This window comes from Furipterus horrens, unplaced genomic scaffold (assembly GCF_987537825.1).
Source record: "Furipterus horrens unplaced genomic scaffold, mFurHor1.1.pri manual_scaffold_9, whole genome shotgun sequence".
Taxonomy (NCBI): domain Eukaryota; kingdom Metazoa; phylum Chordata; class Mammalia; order Chiroptera; family Furipteridae; genus Furipterus; species Furipterus horrens.
In genome coordinates, this window is record NW_028327179.1 from 45,208,325 (window position 1) to 45,227,475 (window position 19,151).

Consider the following 19,151-nt stretch of genomic DNA (forward strand, 5'->3'; position numbering starts at 1 on the left):
CATTTAGTCAGTTCATAATTGCTATGGAACATCCACAAATCTTGTATATTGAGGGTACTTTGATGTAAGAACAATAGGCTTTTGTGCTGCTATCAGAGTGGACTCTGTTCATGGGCGAGCATAAATAAACTAGTCAGTGCAAATTTTGTTCCTTTGGGGCAGACCCTTTACATTGTAAATGCAATATCACATAATTTGCACAAACTCCTGCATAATCTACTTTTCCACAGCTTTACACTATCATAACATGACTTTGGAGGGATGAAATGCAGAAAGTTTTGACTATGCTTATGTATCTGGAGCTTAATATTTTTTGTGAAGAAGTAAACAAAGCAGGACTATGTATTTAATTTGGCAGCTTATTTCCTTCTTGTGTGAATATGCAAAAACCCACCTGTTCAAAATTTGCAGTGATCCCGCAAGAAAAACAGCTCTGACATGTTGATGAGCTGAGACTATTCTAAAATTTTCTGGTTAGGCCCATTCACAGATATCAGTGTTCATTGAAAGATTTGCCTGCTGCCACAGGTAGTCAAATATGTTTCTAAGAAAAAAACTGATTGACTACCTAAGAAGAACTTTATGTACAACAAAAACATTGTACAGCATAATCTCTGTTCCCAAGCTTGCAGATCTTCAAGAAGTACATGGTATCTATTTGGGTAGTTGAAAGGCATGGAACATATTTGAATATATTTACTGCTCTTACTTTTCTGTTTCAAAGAACATTGCCTTTTGTTCCCTGGGTACCAAAACAATAAAAGCCCTTCTAGAACAGCAGCTGTTGCTTAATGGCCCCAAAGAGTTAATGCACTACCTAAATTGAACACAGTTCAGTGTCTACACCAAGTGGGTCCTCAATTAAAGTTGATGGTTTGACTTTCTCATGAGCAGTAAAACTTAATTTATAGAGATGCATCCTGTGAGACTAAAAATCAATAATTTAAGAGCATTGTGCATTGAATTCTATGTAGCAATACAACAATACATATAAACATAAGAACTACATCTATTTCAATTTTTTAAGTTGTTTTTTAGCTAACTGACAGCTACTATGATTCTCTATAATGTTGAGTCATAATCTAATCATAGTGAGGTATAAATTTGGAAATTCAATATAAATATTCTGATAGCAATATTAATTATAAAGAATTTGAAGGCTCAAATATCTGAAGATGCATGCTTGTTATTTAGTTATCAGAAGTTAAAATCACAATAATAAAGATTGCCTATTAGTGTGCAACATTCATTTGAATTGCTCGTTGCATATTACTATATGCCGTTGTTTAAGGAAGATGAGCGGATTTGTAAAGACGTATCAGAAATGGCCATTTAATTTGATCAGGTGACACCCTTTGATCAGGTGACAGCTCAGAAAGCATCTGCTCAGTCAAAGCAGAGTCTTAGAGCCTGAGGGAGCAAAAGCAGAGGATTGCTTTTGTATCTCGCACTCAAACCAGAGCTGCGCTCTACTTCTGAAAAAGTTTGAGCAAATAAACTGACGTGTATCTAACACCACAAGATGGGAAGCGGAATTAGTTCAGAGAGTAAGGAGTCAGCCAAAAGATCAAAAGAACTGGAGAAAAAGCTTCAAGAAGATGCTGAACGAGATGCAAGGACTGTAAAGTTGCTGTTGTTAGGTAATAGTTTATTTCTTTTTGCTTTCAACCCCTAATGTTGTCTTCAATTGTGTTGTAATTACTTTTTCCAATTTTATTTTAAATGTATTGCCATATGGAATATTTATTATGAAAAATGTGTTTGAAGACAAATAGACTTTATGTGCACTTTATAAATATTTACTAATTTTTATTTAGTATTTATTACATGATGCTTTGTTAAGTGGAGAGAAAAATATTTATTAGATAACTCAATTCCTGTCAATAATACAAGTTACTATTATTAAGTGAAAACTCATATACGTTTATTATTTTATTGTTTAGCAGAAATGTCATTTGATATCCAAATTAATGTTATTGAATTACTTGTGCTGTAAAAACCAATTCATCTTAAGTTATTTAACACATAACGATAAAGTACTTTAAGTTATATCAATAATATTACTCAGGTTTCTGAATACTACCTGCGATATTGTCTGTATACTTGAAAAATACTCCATTTAAATCCTTGTAGGGTATTTATAATTCATTCTGTTAAGGAATTATGTCTTTTTTGTCTTTTCATTCCCTGAAAACGCAGCACAATCTTTTACAACTATAAATTCAATAAAGTTTTGATGAATTGGAAGATAGAAAGTAATCTATATGCCACATATTTTTCTAAACATTAAAATATTTCACATGTAGCAGTCACTAGAAGATAAATATGTTTTTGAAATAAAAATACAGAAAAAGAATACAAAACAAGATCTTTAATTTAATCACAGTTGTATGCTCCTGCTCCTTTACACAAAAGGACTTTGTTTCAGAATTGTGAAATTTCTCAAACAAAATATCCTCATTTTTTAAAGTGTCCTTTTGTTCCCAGTGGCAAATGTCTCTGAAGCCAACTGTGGGATTTCCAGCACTTGCTTCTCAAAGGAAAAGACATGTCCTCTTCCTTCATGCACAGGTCCTGTGGATGCACACACTTGCCTACAGCACTTGCAAGTAACCACCCAGAGGTTGGTAACTTTAAAAATGTTGGAGTCAGCTCTTATGAAACCAGCAATTGTACTTCCTGTAAGACTCCAAAGTATTCTATGAAGCTTTCATCAAGAGTGAAAATGATGTGGACATAGAAAAAGCAAATAAAAGGTGAAAAGAGAAAGCCAAGCATTTCTACAAATGCATTCTGTGTCCCCCTTGTACTAAGACCAGTGGTATAAGAGTAATGATAAAATACATTAAAATTCATGTTTCAATAAAATTTCAAAAGAAGACATATTTTTATACACCAGTTATTTTTTTTATAGTGATTGGTTAGATCAGAAGAAAGGGTAACTTTTGATACCACAGATATAAAAGAATCATTAGTGGTACTATTGAATTTTTTACTTTCCCAAGACAATAATAATTTTATGAATTCACTTCCAGTGTTACCATATAATATGCTTGAATTTATTTGGTTCCAAGAATATGTGCACTGAACTTCTCAGTCACATCTTATTTACATAAAATGAATCAAATTCTCTTAAGCTTGTCCTGTTTCAATAATATTTCAAACACTTGACTTAAGTTTTTCTTTCTGGACTATATTGGAATTCTTTATGGTGATTGAATTGTCAAATTTCAAAACAACAAAATGTTATAACAATACTACTTCAGTTTTCCTACTTCTAATTGAACTTCAATTCTCATATTTCTAACTGAATTAATTTAATCGAACTCAAATATTCAGTCTGACCTCATTAATACATCATAAAAGGGCTCAGTGGAACTAAACTGTCTCATCCTCCCACCCTCAAATATTCTCCTCAGTGAAATGTATGCATTTTTCTGTCATTGAAACAATGATTCTCATTCATCCATCTAGTCTGAACAATAGCTTTTATCACTGAATATGTAATGTGGTACTAACCAATTAATGTTCCTAGTAATTAGATCCTGAATCTAACTCTATTTTTATAAAAAGTAGAAATCTTAAAAACACTTTGACAGAATATATTCTTTATATTTATTCTCTTATTATCCAATTAATTACTAGGTGCTTAAACACATAGCACAGTTTTCCAAATTTAACACATACAGTAAAGTAAATATACCATTTGATATTACTGGACACAAGATGGCACTGAATTTAAAAAGCTATCAAAGTGTTACCTTATAAATAAAGGATCACTTCGCAGATAGATTTATTTTTTATTACACCTTTCAGACGTTTAGTAAAATTAGGGAAGAGATTCCAGATCTATTTCTTTAGCAAAAAGTAGGCTTATAGAAAACACTGGAGATGACTCATATACGGTAATCCCTCTCCATATCGCGGTTCACTTATCGCAGCCTCAATGCATCGCGGGATTTTAAAAATATTGTATTTATTTATTTATCGCGGATTTTTTGCTATATTGCGGGATTTTGCGGTACTGTATACGTATGTTAAAGTTACATAGATTAAGAGTGTAGAATATGTTTAAGAACATAAGTAGTGTTTATAAAAGTGTGGAAGAGGTTAATAAGGGAGTGGGAAAGGTTAATAAGGGACTGGGAATGGTTTATAAGTGTGGGGGAAGGGTTTATAAAGCCTTAAAATATATATAAATACTAAAATAAATGTAAGGTTCTTACTTCGCAGATTTTCACCTATTGCAGGGAGGTCTAGAATGTAATACCCGCGATAAGTGAGGGAATACGGTATTCTTAATTTTATAACTGCTATTAAGACAAACATCTTACCTGCTTTAAAGTTAGCCTGTAAAGAAACCCCCAAAAGAGTACATTTTAATAATGACTGTGATGTTCTCTTTTGCAGACTTCTGTTAGGTTTTTAAGTCTTTATTTACATATGTTTGATTAAACTTTAATTCTATTCAAAAAGAGGTACCTATCAATTAATAGTTGGATCAGTATAGACCATGTTTCCATTTTTCCTGTCTCCTTTCTTTTTTTATTTTAAATTTCAGTTAAAATTGATTTATTTTGCCACATTACTTTCTTTTGTAGTTTTGCAAATTTCTGTTACAAGAGCTCATTACATTTAGAGCTCCACGGGAGGAATGGGAAAAAAATAAGCTTGCTTTTCCTCCATATTTGAAATTCTGCCATGTTCATTCTTTAATTCTCAGTTATGGTACTGTAATTAGCTGTTAGCCAGTGATTTCTGGCGCTGTCATGGACTGTTCATCACTGGTGTTCTTTTCCTTCAGGTCTAAAATCTTTAATTCTTTTTTCTTTCTTCTATGTACTATATTATAAACATCACACTATATTTTTTTAAATGGTGCCATCTGATTTTTATTGTTTCAAAATATTATTTTAATTATCTGGCCCTTAGAAACATAAACTTAAAGATTTAAAAAATTACTTTAAATGTGCTTATATTTACTGAGTTAATCAACATTTCTGAATTTCCCAAATAGTTTCACATATTCAAAACTGTATATTTTGGAAGGTGTGCTGGATTTTTGTATGACTGTAAGAATTATAATGCTCCTGACACTATCTAAAAGCTTGTTACCAAATAATTGGTAACATAAAGCTTGCATAGAAGAATTAGCTAAATAGGTTTATCCAACTGAAAGAGTGAAGAGAATACAATTTAAAACTAGTATAGTAGAGTGTGTTTTTAAGCTATTTGAGGTAAAAATTAATTTAATACTTTATTAATTTTTTTTCACTTCTTTGAGTGACCTTGAACTCCCACATAACCTCAGAGAAATAATCGGTATTGAAGTATTCTGTCAACTGTAAAAATTCAGACAAATGAGGTTTATTTTTGTTGTGTAATAGATTCACAAAACTTAAATGATTTGAATGTTAATAAATACATACAATTTTTCTTCTGTGTAGTTTACTTTTATGTATACCTAACAGAAAAGAGGATACAAGACACAGAGTAATTCAAAGTTTTTATTTTTATTCTTTTTTAAAATCAGGTATTTATACATATTTTTAGAAAGTGTAACCAGATATAGAGTGTTGAGAGAATGCAGGAAACTGTAGGTGTTCCTGAGTCACTCACTAGATATAAATTCCTCAAGTGTAAGAAATGCTATTTTGAATTTTCATTACACCAATAGAGTTAATGACTTCCCATAGATGTAATCAGATAAACAGGTCCCCTAGAATAATTTTATTAGCAAATATATTTACTTATGATTATCAGTGATAAGAGAATAATCTTGTGAGCAACATAAGAAATATTTCTTAATAGTGTTTCAATATTTTGTTTAGTCATATTTATCCAAATTAAAGCCATTCTTTCCTGCATCTAAAAATAATACATTTTTGTTATAAAATATTATAAATGTATTTTTATTTTGTTACTAAACAAAAATTTTGTGGATACACAAATATGTTTAATACAAAGGTTTAAAATTCCTTTTCAGTAAAGTGGAAAGAAAACATGCAGAAAAGCTCTACTTGGAAAGTTTCAAGTTGTCTTCAGAATACAGTGGACCATAACAGTATGAAAGTTCCAGAGACAGAACTGAATATTTCCCACATTGCATTTATTTATAAAGAATGGCAGATGGCAGTATCTAATAGCTTGGTATAAAGTCCCTTTTCCCAACAGGCAAAAAACACATAGACTAATGTTTTGCATATATTTAGTTGTTTGTTTTAGATTAATTTATCTCTAATAATCAGGACATCTTAAACATAGACTCACAAGACTCTCACATAAAAGATTCAAAACATGTATTAAGTTATTCTATATTCAGCCAAATGATCATACTTGTTAATGAGATTAAATATCCTGTCTTCCTAAGAATGAGTCTTGTTAATTTAACAGAACCTCTCTATCTAGTTATACCACAGAACATTTTGATATTTAATTTGTCATTCAAACACTGAACTATTGATTAAAGAAAAACAGTGTATATTTTTAAATATTTATATAAGCAACATGAGCAGTAAACAAGTTTCTTTTTACCCCTCCAAACTGGTAGGAGAGAAGGATAGTGATTGATACATTTGTTCATGTAGAGACCCCAAGTTTTACATAAAATAAAATATGCCTCCAGTTAAGATTTTGGACTTAAATTCAGAACCCATTTTCTTATTTAAGTTTCCTCCAAACAGTGATGTGTAAATACATCAAACAGAATTTGAACCCAAAGAAGTATTTAGAATTCAAGGTGAAAATGATGGTGAGACCCATCAAGGTACAAAAACGTTCATTCTATTTATTAGATCCCAATGCAAATAAAGTAGAAGACATGGGTTTAATTCCAGCCTCAATATTTTATATTCAAATGAAATAAATTTGCTATTTAGAATTGTTCCTCTTTTAAGATACCTGGAAATGTCACTCGGACCATTATTTTATATTCTCTTATCTCTCCTACTTTTCCACACTTAGTGACTTAGTTCTTTGACACATTACATTTCCCTTCAATCAGAGTCAGCCTTATTAGTTATGTTTGTTCTAACATAGTAAAATACTCTGTCCCCTTAAACTTCTACCTTAATTGATATCATAATCTCAACCCTGCATAATCCCTCCCAGCTCTCCATTTACCATTGCTCTAAAATACTATTCCCAGTGAGTTCCTCCAAAGTGATGTTATTTAATACCTTTGCAGCCCATGTAAACTTCTAATTCTCTTCATTCCTAGATAATCTGGAATAAAATGATAGACCATTTTCAGTTTTCTGGCTGACAAGTTCCTGATTTTTAAATTTAGCTGGGCCAATAATTATTTTGCTTATTTCTACTTTTCTACTAAGATACTGCAGAGGGCAGATGTGTCTGCATTCCCAGCTTCACTTCATCCAGAATCTCCTCCCCTCCTACCTCAGCCTAGATGAGTACCCATGTACAAGGTAGTGAGTGATCAATCGCCTACTTCAACCAGTTTTTACAAAGTGGTGGTATTCCATTTTCATTTAAAGCTAATTTCAGCCTTTATGCTATAAATCTTGTATCTTTCCATACATAATAAATTCTGTTTTATGAATTATTTTGTCTCTTTGTCACTTCAAAATTCTTTGTATTGGATAACTTTCCTTTTCAGCACCTACCTCTCCATTAGCCTAAAAAACTTTGATTTCATAATCCCCTTGAATTTACCTTACATGAGCATCTTTTTAAATGTTTTAAAATTGAAATACTTCCAAAGTAGTTCACAATTTACTGCTTCTATTTTATTATCTTCTGCAGTCTCTTCAGTTAATTATGATCTAATTTTTATCTTCTCTCCTCAATTTATAAAACTCAGACCTCAGTAATTTCGAACTGCTTTTTTCTTAACTGCTTTTACACTACAATACCTTCTCGTTTTTTATATCTATTCACTCCCCACTTCACTGACGCTGCTTTTCTCCATTTGTAAGCAATTTCACTCATCAAGGTTTGTCTTTGTACCTTTGTGTTTTTCAGTGCACTTTCTCTTGGTGATCTCATATCAGGACTTAACTATCACTTCAAGAAGAATGACTCTAACATCTTTTCTTTTGCCCCGTTCGTGATCCATATTCGAAATTTTCTGTTATTTATCAATGACCTGATTGCACTTTGGGTGACATAAAAATAAGTTTATCTTCCTGCCCATTCATCCCCAAGCTTTTGTTTTTATAAGTTCCCCAGTTATATATTTTTTCATTATGTCAAATCGTTACTTCAATCTTTTTCAGCTCCTTTCTTCTTGATCCTTTGGCACAAAATTGTTATAGTTCTATCTCTGATAGAGTGAATCTCATATTTCTGTTTTTTCCCACTGCTTCTGTTATTGTTTTCAATCTAAAAGAAAACCCTATGAAATAGATATTATTATTTTGATTATTTAAAGAAAAAGAATATTAGAACTCAGAAAGGTAATTTACTTTCTAAGATCACAAATTAGTTTACAAAAGAACAAAAACTTTAATTTTTGTGTCACTTTTAAATTAGTACCTGAATTCTAAGTACTGTGAAAACAGAGGACATGTCCGCTTTTGTTCTTCACTGCATTCCTATTTAGCACAGCATGCTTAGCACAGGAAAGCATGAATGCATACAGTATGGAAGAATGACAAAATTGGAATCTAAAGTATTTCTATAAGTTGTTTATAGTGATTAAAGCATATACATACTTTTGTCATGTGGAAATAGAGCTAGAAAAGAGCCATATATGTCATCCCATAAGGAGTTTGATTTTTAAGATAATAGGAAGATGTTAATAGTTTTTTTTTTAATGTGAGGAATAACACTTGAATTTGTTTTTCAAAGATCATCCTGGTTATGTTATGAAACAAAGATTTTTATGAAGATAACTAAGGTAGGTAGGCTAATTAGGAAATTGTTCTTACTAATCAAATACTTGATGAGATTGTGAATTAAGGCAGAAATTGCACATTAGAAGGTAAGATTTGAAGGACATTAGAAAACAAAATTAACAGAATTTGGTGACTGACTGCAAGTAAGAGAAATAATTAAGGTCAGAATTAGGTATGGTGATTATTTTATTCATCACTATGCAGAACAGGACAAAGTTTAGGTTGTTGAAAAAAAAAGGAAAGAAGTAATAATAATTTGGGATATTCAAACTTGTGATGTTTGTAGCATTATTGAGTAAAGATATCTATTCAGCAGATAAATGTATATGGATCTGGAAATTAGAAGGGATAACTTGAGTGAAAGCTATAGATTTAATATAGTCAATTATCTGTTGTCCCTCTTCCAGATACCCAGTGTGTGTAGGATAACCATGTAATTAGCCATGGCCTTTTTTCAGAGGTATTCATTTATACAAAAAACTGTGTGCGTAACTCCTCCTACAATTATTGATCACTTTTACAAATACCTATTTATCTATCTATCATCTATCTACCTATGTATCTAATATCTGTTCCTATGTAAAATAGGCCTATATTTTATTTTCTCTTTTAGCCGAATAGATATACTAATAAGGTAAGAAAGATGACATTTAAAAAAATATTTCAGAATCTTAGAAGGCTCAAATACTGTTTTAAATACATAGTTAGGCAAAACTATGTTTATAGTTGTGAAGATGTAAAACTGTAAACCTACTTTTACCCATCCATATATTGCCAGATATTTTTAAAACAAGTATAAAATTGGAAGTATTCTAATAAAATTTTATTAACAAGAAAAGATAGTACGTAGCCACAACATTCTTTCTCACAAACAAATACATCTGACATCATAAGCTTACTGATGTGATGCACTGAGAAAGAACATAATGTTATATCATATTCTTGCTAAAATATTTACATTGACTTAAATTGGCAGATACAGAATTTTGGACATTATAGTGGAGTTTATTTGAGCCAAAACTGATGAGACTTGCCAGCAAGCAATATCTCAAATGCTCCTGAGAACGACAGCCTTGCAGTTTATTTTACACATTTGAGGCTAAGGAGGGAATGTAAGGAAGATTACATGAAGGTGGGAAAAAGCAAGGTGTGGATTGGATTACGGCACAGTTAACAAGATTATGTGCTCTCCTAAGGGTGGTTTCTTATTTTAAAGGTGTATTAACATAAAATGAAGTACAAAAATAATGGACAGGTCTTGCCTAAGACAAAGATAAACCTTTTGCTAAAGAAGATATATGACTGGGATATAACTACCCACCATGATCTGCCCAGTTAGGAATTTATTATTAGATTACCCTGTGAGATTACTTTGTATAGAACCCCTTTTTTGTCAATAAAAAATATATTTTTTAAGCAGTGGTGGGGGAAATTATGCCAAGAATACCTGGGTGAAATATTATTAGAACATTAGTTAATATTATTCAGCACATTATCAAATTAAAGAAGAAAAATCAATGTTATTATATTAGGAGATGCAAACACACAATAGATAAAGTTCTTTCATCCATTTCTGATAAAAACTCTCATCAAACTAGAAAGAGAAGGCAATTTCCTTAACCAGATAAACATCATGTACCAAAACCTTCAGCTACTATCATACTTAATGAGAAACATTTGTTGACTACAGATAATGAACAAAGACTTATGATGATTAATGAGAACTATATAGTTTCCTGCCCTGATCTTCCCATTTTCAATGCTTTTTCAAAGATTTGGGTGAAGGTGGTTAAGACAGCATTTCACACTTGGGTAAGATTCAGAGTTTGGAAGAAAAGATATAGTGATAGACAAAGTCAAAATTGATCTCAACAAGCAGAAATACCTGGCCCAAATGAGCAAAGTAGAATTTAATTGATATCCTTAAATGGGGTTCAAAATCAAGAATCCGTTTGCCAAGAGGTGATGTGAAAAAGAAATTTAAAACATTTAACTGCTACAAACTCAATACAAGAGTGTCATAAACAAAGTGATAAAGTTTATGGAGAAGGTGCTGTATCTGATCAAACAAGTCAAAGTAGTTTGTGAAGTTTCTTGGTACTATTAACATATTGGCCAAATAATTCTTTGCTGTGGGGCTGTGTTAAGCATTGGAAGATGTTTAGCAGCACCCTTGGCAGATTCGCACTACAAGTCAATAGCAAGAGATTACCAACATACTCAAAATGTCTAAATCAGTTATTGGTGAAAATGAAAAACGTGTCTTATTTTACGGAAAAAAAACTGAATAGACTTTTTGGCCAACTTAATATTTAAGTACACGTACCATGAGCAAAACAAACCTAGGTTTTATCCCTGTTCTATTACATCAGAATATCAGTGCTGTTGATGAATCTGCTGATATCTGCAACAAAATTTCAATACCAGTGTTTCAAAAGGACATTGGCTTTTGCATGGAGTGTGTTTCAGAGGGTAAGGAGTATATGTAAAAGTCATGTTCTAGAAGAAAGGGTTAAAAGAATGAGACATTTTGTACTTCAAAAACATCTTAGAAAAGGAACTTGCTCTGAATACAAGAAAATGTTGAGAGTTCACTATATCTTAGAGTATGTTCTAGGATTTTTATATCTGTACTTTAATCTTCCCAAACTCTAAAAGGCAGTTATTAGTAATCCAATTTTATAAAAAAGGATGCTGACTCTCATATTAAATATGATCAAGGCACCCAGTCTATGTCAGACATGAGTGCAGGTTCACATTTATTTAATTCAAAACCATGAGTATTTTTCTACCCTAAGTCTAGAATATATTTGTCATATTGCAGAGACAGATGCTTTTGTCATTGCTTCATGAGAAAGAGGAGAAGAAAAAAATTAAATTGGTTCAAAAAAGACTACCTTATGAATCTTAAGGTGCAACAGTCTATAAACAGATTACAAACACTGTATACCAATATGTCTGTGAAAGCACACTGTTTTCATATTGATGTAAAATAAGTAAATTTAAAAATAATTTAAAATAATTTATGTGTCTAAGTCATTTTGATTTGATATTAATAGTGCATACCTAAAAAGAAAGCAATGTTAAGGCAGTAATATGGGGGTTAGGTGACATAATTTCTTTGCCTTAAATTAAATCTCTGATTTTGGATGAGCATCATAATCTCTACTGGACTCATTTTTCTCATGCTTCAGTGAAGATTTACATTAGCTGATTTTTAAGGTTTTGTTCTAATGTACTATTAGTAAATTTAAAACTGCCTACAAAATGTTTTATGCATGATAAGAAGTCAATATGTTTATTCTCATTGTTCATTTTTTAACAAGTTGTATCAAATGAGCCTTCAAACCTTGAATGTGTTCGGTTGAAGTTCAGGTATAGGTATAGATATTGTGAGGCTTTAAAATTGTTTTGACATTTGCAAATAGAATGTGAAATAAAATTTTTAGTCTTACTAAGCATAAAATAATTTATGAGCATTAAAGTATGAATTAAGTATAAATTTAAATATTTAATCAATTAAAACAAGATTTACTTCTTTAAAGAAATATATGCATATTTTGTTAGAAGTCCCTTGCTGACCCTCGACCCAGAAAGTAATTTTACTGATGACTAGTTTGGAAGGAAGCTTTTTCAGGATGCCCTCAGCCTATGGGAACATGCTGTTTTGGTATCTAAATTTAGCACTGTAACATGATCTAATATTACAAAAATGGAGTGCTTATTGTGAACTAAGTCCTAGAATCATTGTGAGAATGGGACTCAATAATGTATTTCTGAAATAGTTTTGCAATAAAGTTCCAAATACTAAATGAGATTTTGAAGACATTGGCTTTTCTTCAGGAATTTTGTTCTGTTAGTGCTGTGGTTGACTGTCCTGGACCTTCATATAGAACAAAGAAGTCACTGTAAAAACCAAGGAATCATACAGATATCTTTTGTAAAGTCTCCCAATGGAAATATTAATGTTTCATATATACATACTTTCACAAGAAAACTAGAAAGTATTTTAAAAGTGTTTACTTATTCTGCTGACCTGAGACACACCATAAATGAACAGCTAAATTATAAAGAATCCTTCCATAATAATATGCCAACTAGCCTTAGAAATGCTTTTGGAAACTTGGAGGTGTCATCAGTTTGATTACCAATAGACCGTATTTATGAAATATGGAAACCCATTCTGAATGTATCTTAATTCCCTGACACAGTCAAAACTTCACTTTCTCCCCAAGTTATGATAAATTTTGACTAGTCAGTCATACAGAATAAATATAATAAAATTTGATTGTGAACATTTAGAATTTTTAAATGTATCCATAGTGTTTCTTAATTGATACTGTATTGTCCATTGACACACTTGCTAGTATAATTCTGGAAAATCACTTTACAAATTTTTTTTATTATTCTCAGGTAGATAATTTGTTTAAGTGAGAATTATCTAAATTACCTTTGCTTCACTTAAAAATCATAGGCATTATGACATTATTTAGGAAAATGTATTTGATAGTCAGAAATAAGACATTATTTCTCAGTCTCAGAGTTCCTCCAAAGTTTTTTCCCCTAATATTTCCATTCTGATAGAAGAAAATACAATATTAAATACACCAGCATGGACAAGTACTGGTGTTTTTAATGGTCCCATTGACTTTCCTCCCACATGCTTGTAACTCTGCAATTGTTTATATAGCAAAATTGAAAAATGTATTTGAAGAAGATATTCTTTAAATATGTCACCTGTGTAGGGTGATGCTACAATTTCTAATGTCAACATCTGTTGTTAAACAGTTTAAAATAAAACTTCCAAGGACAGTTTTATAATCTTGTCTGATAACTTTTCTTTCAAAGTGATGCATTACCTGGAGCAAAATTAAAACCAATAAACCAAGATATCATTCAAAGCTTGTTGATCTGCTCTTACTACTCTCACAAACAAGTAATGCTTAGCCACACAAAATAATATAGCCAGTTCTCTTATGAAAATGGGTAAGGTGATATTAATGTGATTTTAATTTTTTTCTGAAAAGTTTCTGTCTTAGACATAGCAACCTCTATTAAATGAGTTGGTTACGGCCAATCTATCAGTTCTGTGTTTGATCATGCTAACAAAAATGTGACTAAGTTAAGAAATTGTTGTGGTTGATTCTGTATTAATCAACTTTATTGTCAAATTGCACAATGTGTAGTATAGGTCACAACAGCATAAAATAATAAAGACAAGTATGCTAGAGGTTTACCCAAGAGGAAGGATCTGTGTATTATCACCAGGTAATGAAATATTATTTTCTATAGCTTCACCACTCTGATTTCCTCAATATTATGTAAGGTGGAGAGCTATTTTTTAGATAACTGCAGAAACTAGATATATTTAGATATACCTGAGACAAAACAAATTGGCTGTGAAGTATAATTTAAGGGTAGTTATAGCATTCATCAGAGCTTTAAAAACATTGCAAATCAGGAAGAAATCTTTCAGTGATGTCACAGGTTTTAATATATCATATATGAATTTGGTGTGTATCAGTTGATAACACTACCATCTTTCTTTTGCAGGAGCAGGAGAATCTGGAAAAAGTACTATCGTTAAACAAATGAAGTAAGTATATACTATTTTAAATGTTTGATATTTAATATCTGTCCATATATTTGACCATTCTTAAAATAAATACATGTGGGAAATGTGACTGATAGTCTAAATCTGCTATTTTCAACTGGTGTTCCATAAAATTTTTTTTTAATCCTCAGCCAAGCACTTTTTCTATTGCTTTTAGAGAGAGGGAACAGGAGAGAGAGAGAGAGAGAGACAAACACCACCAAGAGAGAAAACCATCAATTGGTTGCCTTCTCTATGCACCACAAACTAAGTATGTGACCTGACCTGGAATCAAACCTGCAACCTTTTGGTGTAGGGGACGATGTTCCAAACAACTGAAAAACCAGGTCAGGGCACACACGAATTTTTAAATCACACAATATCTGACTATTTACTCAGGTTGTTGACCTCTTTTCCCTTAGAGTGTCAAATTTAAAAAATGACAACAGCCAACACAACAACAGCCGTCCAGTGTGAATGTCCTGTCTTGAACTATAAATACAGAGTGGGGAAAACGTAGGTTTCCAGTTGTTAGGATATAAAACACAGAGTTTATTCTTGTGTTATTATTTATTAATTATTGTGTTATTTTCCATACCAATAACTGTGAACCTACTTTTGCCGAACCTTGTATATAGGTCATATAATAGAGTTGCATCTTACCGACCATGTCAAATAATTAGATTTCATCTGATTGTTTAATTCTTGGTACCAGAATTCTTTTATAGAAATAAAGGCACATGATTTTTTTTTAAGTCACTTTGGAGCAAAAAGGGTAGGTAATTACTATTTTTTTAAAATAAATCAATCAAAATAATACCTATTTTTTGTTAGATCAGGAAAAACTATGTTTTATGGGTGTGATGCAGAATCTTAGTAATTAGTTCATGTGCACCATGAGATGAAAAAGTTTGGAAATTGCTGATCTAAATCACATATAGTAGCAGAGCTGTCTCAATTCCTCTGCAAATATTCCTCCTATCTTTTAGCAGAAAGCATAGAAGATGAGTAATACTATTTTCACTTTTAAATTTTGCCTCTTTACAAGATGAATACTAAAAACAGTTATAAATATATTAATATGAGTATAAATAGAGCTTTAATATTGTGGTAAAAAGCCATAAACATGTTGAAATATGTCAATCAATGATCTGTTTTGAATTTAGGAAAAAACAATATTTTTAACCTAACTGGTATTTTGCCTACCTGGAAATCAAATGCACATTTAAATTTATGACTACCATGGATTTAAATTTATTTTTGCATTTACTTTACTTGTTTCTCTTAATAAAATAAGTAGACGTGCATTTCTTAATAAAGAGATAATGAATACAAAAGTGCTAGAATTCCAGAATACAATGCTAAATGAATAAAATGGTTATTGATAAGTGGAAATAAATATGATTCTATCACTACTGGAGAATTTTGAAGGACAATTGTTGCTATGGGAGATTATAATTATTTTTGAGCTTATTTGTAATTACATGTTTGAGGCTCTTGTTCTTTGGCACACATCGTATGAGGGAATGACTCCAGTTAATGATGAAATTGTCTATAATCTATACCACCACTTATTTCTTCTTTCTAAGTAATGTCATATGAGTTTCATATCAACCAATATTTAAACCCCACTTTTGAATTCTGTCACCTGTATCTGTAGCTAAATTCTTGACCTTTTCTCCTGTCTTTGAAGAACAGAATTTCTTTATCTAGATCATTGATCATATTGCTCTTGAGTTTTTAGTTCCATCCTTGCATCCAAATCATCTCCTATTTTCTCAAAACATTATCACTGTGTTTACCTCTTCTTTTCTTGCAGGTTATAATCATGCTTAAATCCTTCTTATCCTTCTTACTTCTCCATTCTCTAGAAGGTTAAATGTAGTAAGTAAAGAAATTACCAATTATTTGACAAATGAAAACTTTAAAATATATTAAACCATAAACAAAATTTAAAAAATAGAAAACTAAAAAGAATCTATAATAAATATGACAGATAACTAACTACCATAATATGTAAATATATGTTAAGAAAAACAATAAGCTGCCCAATATATACAAATGCGAAGAGACTATGAACAGACAATTCACAAGAGACAAAATTTAAATATCTATTAAGTGTATATATTTTAGTTTAACCTAACTAATATAAAAAATTAAAACAATAATGAGCTGTTTCTCATCTTAGTAAATTAGCAAATGACAATTTCAAAATAATGTTACCCAATAATAGTGATGTTTTGAGAAATGAATATTTCTCATTACTACTTATAAAATTATGTTATAACAAATTTATGGAAAAATTTTTTGGCAATTATGCACAGTAATCTGGTAAAATAATTAATCTTTTTAATACATTTTTAGAATTTTTAATAAAATAATTTAACTATGAAAAGGTATGAAAATAAAACAATACAAATATGAAATATATGCACAGAGACTTACATTCATCTTATTTAAAATATTGAAATACAAGATAGAATAAAATACACTAAATTAAAATAAAACATAAGCAAATAGGTTGTGAAGTTATGGGATTATTCAACTTTAAGTTGCAGTATCTTGCCTCCATTACAAGTTATATGAATATGAGAAAATTTTAATGGAAGAAAAAATACTAATGTTAACTGAAAAACCATCTTTACCTCAACTATGACAAAATACATGTTTCTTAAATCAAAGAACATATACCAATAGTAGGATTTAAAGTTACATTGCACCTTCATTTTGAATATTGCTGAACTTTTTACATTTCTTACAATGAGGAACTACTACTTCTATTACAAAATAAATAAATAAATAAATGAATAAATAAATAAATCAGTCTCATGGTTCTGCCCCATCTCGCCCTCCTCTTCTCAGAGTCATTAAGGAATAGACAACGCTAGCAATCTCTGTCCTTCCAATTTCCATTTATTCTTCAACCATTTCCATTAATCGTGACTCTGGCATGTCACAGAAATTGCCCTTGTAAACCTCAACTATGGTCTCCTAATTGCTATTCTTTATGAAGTGCCCGTATGTTCCCTTTTCTTTCTTTCTTTTTTTTAAATATGGAATGCTTCATGAATTTGCGTGTCATCCTTGCGCGGGGGCCATGCTAATCTTCTCTGTATCATTCTAATTTTAGTATATGTGCTGCCGAAGCGAGCACCGTATGTTCTTATTTTAATTCCATTTGACTTCATTGGACTCTTCCCTTCTTCTCAGATAACTCTTTCTCAGTTCACCTCCTAACTCTGTCTGCTTTACTCACTGATTCTTTGACTAAATCTTAAATGTTGCTGTTGCTAATGTACTATGTCCTCTTCTCTGTTTACTCTACACCTTCATCGAATTAAAATTGCTAGAGTCCAATGATTTTTACTATCATCTTCAAGCAGTCTGTCCAGAATATTTCTTTCAAACCCAGATACTTTGTCTAAACTAGGGAAGTAGGTACATCCACCTCTATATTCTATGTATAAACCCAAATCAGAATAAACATTAAATATATATTCTCCTTTGGTCACTATTTCCCTAAATAAATTATAGCAAGACCAACCTCAAAAGTAATAAATCTAGGTGTAGTTATGCTGATGCCCTCACCCTTTCACCAAGTATGCCACATCTACACAAGTTATGCCTCCAAGCATGTCATTTAGCTTGATTGTCACTGTCTTAATTCAAAACTTCAGCACTTCTGACTTAGGTCAATATGGTATCTTGCTAGTTTCTACCCCCCATCCTCTTCCTCCTATTGCATTTTTCACGTTACCACCAACTGATCTCTTTAAGAAATGATTGTATCTCTTGAATTGAACTCTTCACTCACTATCAGATCAAACCCCTTGCCACGGTACATAAGACACTTCAGAATTCAGCTATGGACTCTCTCTTCATCCTAATGTCCCCAAATTTCTTCTTTCCTACTGTCTCCTTCAGAAATGCTCAGTTTGTATAGTTCTATGGACTTGTACACTATGGAGGGCAGTATAGCTTAGTAGCTAAGATCATGGGCTTCAAAATCAGATTGCATTTGTTGCCCAGCTGTACCATATACTAAGTTAAGGCAAGTTGCTTAATGTTCTATGTTTCTTACCTGTAAAATCTAGGTGATAATTTTTATTTACTTTAAAGGGTTTATTGCAAAAAGAGAGAGAGAGAGAGAGAGAGAGAGAGAGAGAGAGAGAGAGAGAGAGAGAGAGAGAGAGAGAGAGAGAGAGAGAGAGAGAGAGAAGACAAAACAAGTAAAAAAAAAAACAGTCTGTGGCACATATGGAAAGCTTGGTAATTATGAGCATTATATTGGGTCATACTGATTCTTCTGCCTAGATAGTGGTCTTTCCCTTGATTATCTAGAAATAAGTATTCATCCTTGAAAAATCAACTGACCATCACTGCTCTCAGGTAGTCTACCTTGATCCCTTATACTTCATCACTTTTTCTTTTCTAGTTCACTGTATCACATGCAGATGTTGCTATACATTATCACACTGCACAAAAACCAGATGTGCTTTACTTTTCTATAATCCAGTACTGTACTGTCCAATACATAGTCACATGTAGCTATTAAGCTCTTAATTGGGGCAATGTAAGGAATTACATTTTTTAATTCCTTTTCATTTTAATTGATATATCTAGTGGCTATTGTATTAGAAAGTGGAGCTCTAGTTTATGTTTTGGGGGAAGAGGTATTCATTCACTTCAGTACATAATGT

At 31.4% G+C, this 19,151-nt stretch overlaps 1 protein-coding gene and 1 non-coding gene across 2 annotated transcripts in view; one reads left to right on the top strand and one right to left on the bottom strand.

The window, feature by feature from the left end:
• Window positions 1-1,522: 1,522 nt before the first annotated feature.
• The window catches only part of GNAT3 (G protein subunit alpha transducin 3), a 46,124-nt gene continuing 28,495 nt past the window's right edge, over window positions 1,523-19,151 (top strand). The window contains exons 1-2 of the mRNA XM_090286721.1: window positions 1,523-1,640; window positions 14,412-14,454. Of these exons, the coding sequence (XP_090142847.1) occupies window positions 1,523-1,640; window positions 14,412-14,454 (161 nt within the window). The remainder of the gene's footprint in view (window positions 1,641-14,411; window positions 14,455-19,151) is intronic.
• Window positions 17,499-17,605, bottom strand: LOC150001670 (U6 spliceosomal RNA). Its single transcript, XR_016513252.1, has one exon. It is a non-coding gene; the product is annotated as a U6 spliceosomal RNA (small nuclear RNA).